This window comes from Babylonia areolata, chromosome 31 (assembly GCF_041734735.1).
Source record: "Babylonia areolata isolate BAREFJ2019XMU chromosome 31, ASM4173473v1, whole genome shotgun sequence".
NCBI lineage: Eukaryota > Metazoa > Mollusca > Gastropoda > Neogastropoda > Buccinidae > Babylonia > Babylonia areolata.
In genome coordinates, this window is record NC_134906.1 from 6,623,919 (window position 1) to 6,628,918 (window position 5,000).

At 54.9% G+C, this 5,000-nt stretch overlaps 1 protein-coding gene across 1 annotated transcript in view; it reads left to right on the forward strand.

Annotated features, from left to right (window-relative positions):
* Positions 1 to 515: 515 nt before the first annotated feature.
* Positions 516 to 5,000, forward strand: part of LOC143275763 (voltage-dependent calcium channel type A subunit alpha-1-like) — a 402,120-nt gene continuing 397,635 nt past the window's right edge. The window contains exons 1-3 of the mRNA XM_076580041.1: positions 516 to 1,541; positions 1,671 to 1,878; positions 2,287 to 2,473. Coding sequence (XP_076436156.1) covers positions 516 to 1,541; positions 1,671 to 1,878; positions 2,287 to 2,473 — 1,421 coding nt within the window. The remainder of the gene's footprint in view (positions 1,542 to 1,670; positions 1,879 to 2,286; positions 2,474 to 5,000) is intronic.

Sequence of the window (5,000 nt, forward strand, 5' to 3'; positions counted from 1 at the left end):
TGCAGTTGTCGACATGAATGAGAAGCTGTGATTTGTTCCCTTTCTCCAGTGAACTTCTCAACTGACTGTTGAATTGATCCGGGAGTTCTGAGATCTTTGAGAAGACGTCAGTGACTTGACAGACGTGAGATTTATCAGAAGTCACTGTGTGGTGTGTGTGTGTGTGTGTGTGTGTGTGTGTGTGTGTGTGTGTGTGTGTGTTGTGTGTTGTGTGTTGTGGGTCGGGAGATCGATACCGAGAAGAAGAAGAAACCCGTGTGACGATCCCCGCCGTGAAGCCCTGACTTGTCAGTGTACCCCCCACAACACACCCCGAGGATCCATACCGGGTGTACCTCACAGCCACACACAGACGGTGTGTGTGTAGGGCAGAGGTATGGATCGGCCCCTGTCTGGAAAATCCGCCATGTCTGCCGCACGCCTTTCCCGCCAGGTGTCGCTGGGAGAGGAGCGGGTCCCGTTCCTACAGGCAGAGAAAGGGGAGGCTACTCCGTGCTCCCCGGACAGCGACAGTGATGACGTCACCAGCCAGGACCCTGCCGAGGAGGAAAGGGCCTCCGCTGCTGGAGGCTGTCAGACCGGACCCCCACCCCTCCCCCACGGGCTCCAGCGGAAGCAGGAAGTCCGCCAGCCGAGCCTCGCCCCCTCCGGGTCTGTCCGGAGACGCCAAGGTCCCCTTCTCTAAGCTCACGGACGCCGAGTCTGACCGATCTCGCCCGGGGTCTGCCGAGGCCACAACGACAGCGGAGGCCGTGCAGCCAGGTCACGTGTCCAGACAGCGCGTGACCAGACACTCCTACGCCGGCCCCCACAGCGTCAGCGGGACAGGAGACGGCGCCAGTCCGCCAGGTGAAGGCCAGTGCCCGCAAGCAGGGAGGGCGTCACACATCTCCCCGCGGGTCTGTCTGACCCAACGGCTGTCGTGCCCCCCCTACCCGGCAGACAGTTCACCGGGTGGCTCCAGTCCCGACCTCCAAGGGCAGCACGTACTCACCGCCGGCATCCCGGCCTCGGCGTCAGTGTCCGGAGCTCTGCCGGTCAGCGCGGAGAGGTCGGAGGGCCCGCCACGAGGCCTGGTGGTCACGACGCGCAGAAAGGAGTCTTCCTCCAGAGGCCCCGTCATGGACCGCTCAGGGTCTGCCGACGACTGTCTGGAAGCCAAGCGCGGAGCCCTCTCCGGTTCCGGCCAGAGGGCGTCCCCCTCCCCCAGCCCCAGAAGTTCCTTCCGGAAGAGGGCCTACTCCCAGTCCGACGTTCTGGACGGCCACCCGGCGGCGGGAAGGAAGCTGTCCAGGAACAGCGGCCAGACAGCTCCGGAGGACAGCTCCTCCTCCTCCCCCCTCAAGGCTGTCCCCCCGGTGCAGACGGCCACCCAGCCCAGACTGACCCACGCCGCCACGGGCCTGGGCCCTGCCGACATCTGCCACGCCCTCGCCCAGTACTTCCAGCACGTCGTAGACGACTTCCTCTACGAACACGACCTCCAGGACGACACTGGCGACATGCTGGCACAGGCGGCGGCTGCAGGAGGAGGGGGAGCGGTGGGGGGGAGGAGGGCAGAAGGACGACCCCGCCCCCCCTCCATCTCCACCGCCGCCCACCACCCCCACCCCTCATCCGGGCGGCGGGGTGAGAGCTACCTGTACACGGACCCCCGGGTGGCTGCTCAGCTTCTGAAGGGTCCTGGCGGGGAGAAGAGGACGGAGGTGATGGACAAGTGGTACGAGACTGTGGGCGAGCTGATGGCCTTCAGTCAGAAGACGGTGTGGACCATGTTCAGACCCCGGGGGGTCAAGACTGGCCCCTGGTCTATTAACCACCACAGCAACAAGGAGAACCTCTACAAGTACCGTTTTTTCGGTAGGCACGCTCGTGAGGGTGAGTTGGGTAGGGGTCTGGGGGTGTGTGTGCTGTGCTGGGTGCTGGTGTCGTGTCGTGTCGTGTCGTGTGTGTGTGTGTGTGTGTGTGTGTGTGTGTGTGTGTGTGTGTGTGTGTGTGTGTGTGTGTGTGTGATGTCTGCCTGTTTTTCTATGTCCGCTCCACTGTACACGAATTATCATCACTGGTAACTATGCAGTGAATGTATCGCAGTGTTGTTTTGCCCTCATCCAAAACTGCTGGTGACTTGTCGTCGGCCAATATCCCTTCCCTTGAAGCATACAGGCAACCGAAGACAACACTCTGTGTGTGTGTGTGTGTGTGTGTGTGTTGTGTGTGTGTTGTGTTGTACGAGCGATACAGACACATTTAATGTTGGTCTGAGGATGATTAACGTTCCCAGTGCAGCATCTATATCCGTGAAGTGGAAAATCTTCAACTGCGTGGACTCAGTCTTAGCAAGTTTGAGCCTGAAGAACTCTCAGCACCAGGCAGTAGCCGGTAACAGAAAAGAAAAGAAAAAAATGATATGGTTCAAACCCGTGTCCTCGCGGTTGTCTGTGTTCGAAGCTAACCACTTCGCCACGGTGGTTTGGTGTGAGGACAATCCTCCGACCTATCTTTTTCCATCACCTTGCAGTGGATCTTTCCAGTGATGGCCTCATCCACCCTCATCCATTGTCATACAGTGGATCTTTCCAGTGCGATACCCTCACCCTCATCCATTGTCATACAGTGGTTCTTTCCAACCATGTCCTCACCCTCATCCATTGTCAGACAGTGGATCTTTCCAATCATGGCCTCATCCACCCTCATCCATCGTCAGGCAGTGGATCTCTCCAGAGATGGCCACACCCTCATCAATTGTCCTCATCGGATCATTCCAGTGATGCCCTCACCCTCATCCATTGTCATACAGTGGATCTTTCCAGTGCGATACCCTCACCCTCATCCATTGTCATACAGTGGTTCTTTACAGTCATAGCCTCAGCCACCCTCATCCATTGTCATACAGTGGATCTTTCCAATGGGATGCCCTCACCCTCATTCATTGTCATACAGTGGATCTTTCCAGTGCGATGCCCTCACCCTCATCCATTGTCATACAGTGGATCTTTCCAGTCATCGCCTCATCCAGCCTTATCCCTTGTCATTCGGTGGATCTTTCCAGTGATGGCCTCATCCATCCTCATCCATTGTCATACAGTGGATCTTTCCAGTGATGCCTTTATCCACCCTCATCCATTGTCATACAGTGGATCTTTCCAGGTATGGCCTCATCCAACCTCATCAATTGTCATTCAGTGGATCTTTCCAGTGATGGCCACACCCTCATCCATTGTCCTCATTGGATCATTCCAGTGATGCCCTCACCCTCATCTGTTGTCATACAGAGGATCTTTCCAGTGATGGCCTCATCCATTGTCATACAATGGATCCTTCCAGTGGAATGCCCTCACCCTCATCCATTGTCATACAGTGGATCTTTCCAGTCATGGCTTCATCCACCCTCATCCATTGTCATACAGTGGATCTTTCCAGTGCGATGCCCTCACCCTCATCCATTGTCATACAGTGGATCTTTCCAGTGCGATGCCCTCACCCTCATCCATTGTCATACAGTGGATCTTTCCAGTGCGATGCCCTCACCCTCATCCATTGTCATACAGTGGATCTTTCCAGTCATGGCCTCATCCACCCTCATCCATTGTCATACAGTGGATCTTTCCAACGATGCCCTCACCCTCATCCATTGTCATACAGTGGATCTTTCCAGTCATGGCCTCATCCACCCTCATCCATTGTCACACAGTGGATCTTTCCAGTCATGGCCTCATCCACCCTCATCCATTGTCATACAGTGGATCTTTCCAATGGGATGCCCTCACCCTCATCCATTGTCATACAGTGGATCTTTCCAGTGCGATGCCCTCACCCTCATCCATTGTCATACAGTGGATCTTTCCAGTCATGGCCTCATCCACCCTCATTCATTGTCATACAGTGGATCTTTCCAACCATGCCCTCACCCTCATCCATTGTCAGACAGTGGATCTTTCCAGTGATGGCCTCATCCACCCTCATCCATTGTCATACAGTGGATCTTTCCAGTGCGATGCCCTCACCCTCATCCATTGTCATACAGTGGATCTTTCCAGTCATGCCCTCATCCACCCTCATCCATTGTCATACAGTGGATCTTTCCAATCATGGCCTCATCCACCCTCATCCATTGTCATACAGTGGTTCTTTACAGTCATAGCCTCAGCCACCCTCATCCATTGTCATACAGTGGATCTTTCCAGTGGGATGCCCTCACCCTCATCCATTGTCATACAGTGGATCTTTCCAGTGCGATGCCCTCACCCTCATCCATTGTCATACAGTGGATCTTTCCAGTGCGATGCCCTCACCCTCATCCATTGTCATACAGTGGATCTTTCCAGTCATGGCCTCATCCACCCTCATCCATTGTCACACAGTGGATCTTTCCAGTCATGGCCTCATCCAACCTCATCCATTGTCATACAGTGGATCTTTCCAGTCATGGCCTCATCACCCTCATCCATTGTCATACAGTGGATCTTTCCAGTCATGGCCTCATCCAACCTCATCCATTGTCATACAGTGGATCTTTCCAGTCATGGCCTCATCCAACCTCATCCATTGTCATACAGTGGATCTTTCCAGTCATGGCCTCATACACCCTCATCCTTTGTCATACAGTGGATCTTTCCAGTCGTGGCCTCATCACCCTCATCCATTGTCATACAGTGGATCTTTCCAGTGATGCCCTCATCACCCTCATCCATTGTCACACAGTGGATCTTTCCAGTCATGGCCTCATCCACCCTCATCCATTGTCATACAGTGGATCTTTCCAGTGGGATGCCCTCACCCTCATCCATTGTCATACAGTGGATCTTTCCAGTCATGGCCTCATCCACCCTCATCCTTTGTCATACAGTGAATCTTTCCAGTCGTGGCCTCATCCACCCTCATCCATTGTCATACAGTGGATCTTTCCAGTGCGACGCCCTCACCCACCCTCATTTAACTGCCTGCCCTCAGTGGATCGCTCCAGTCATGGCCTCATCCATTGTCACGCAGTGAACTCTTGG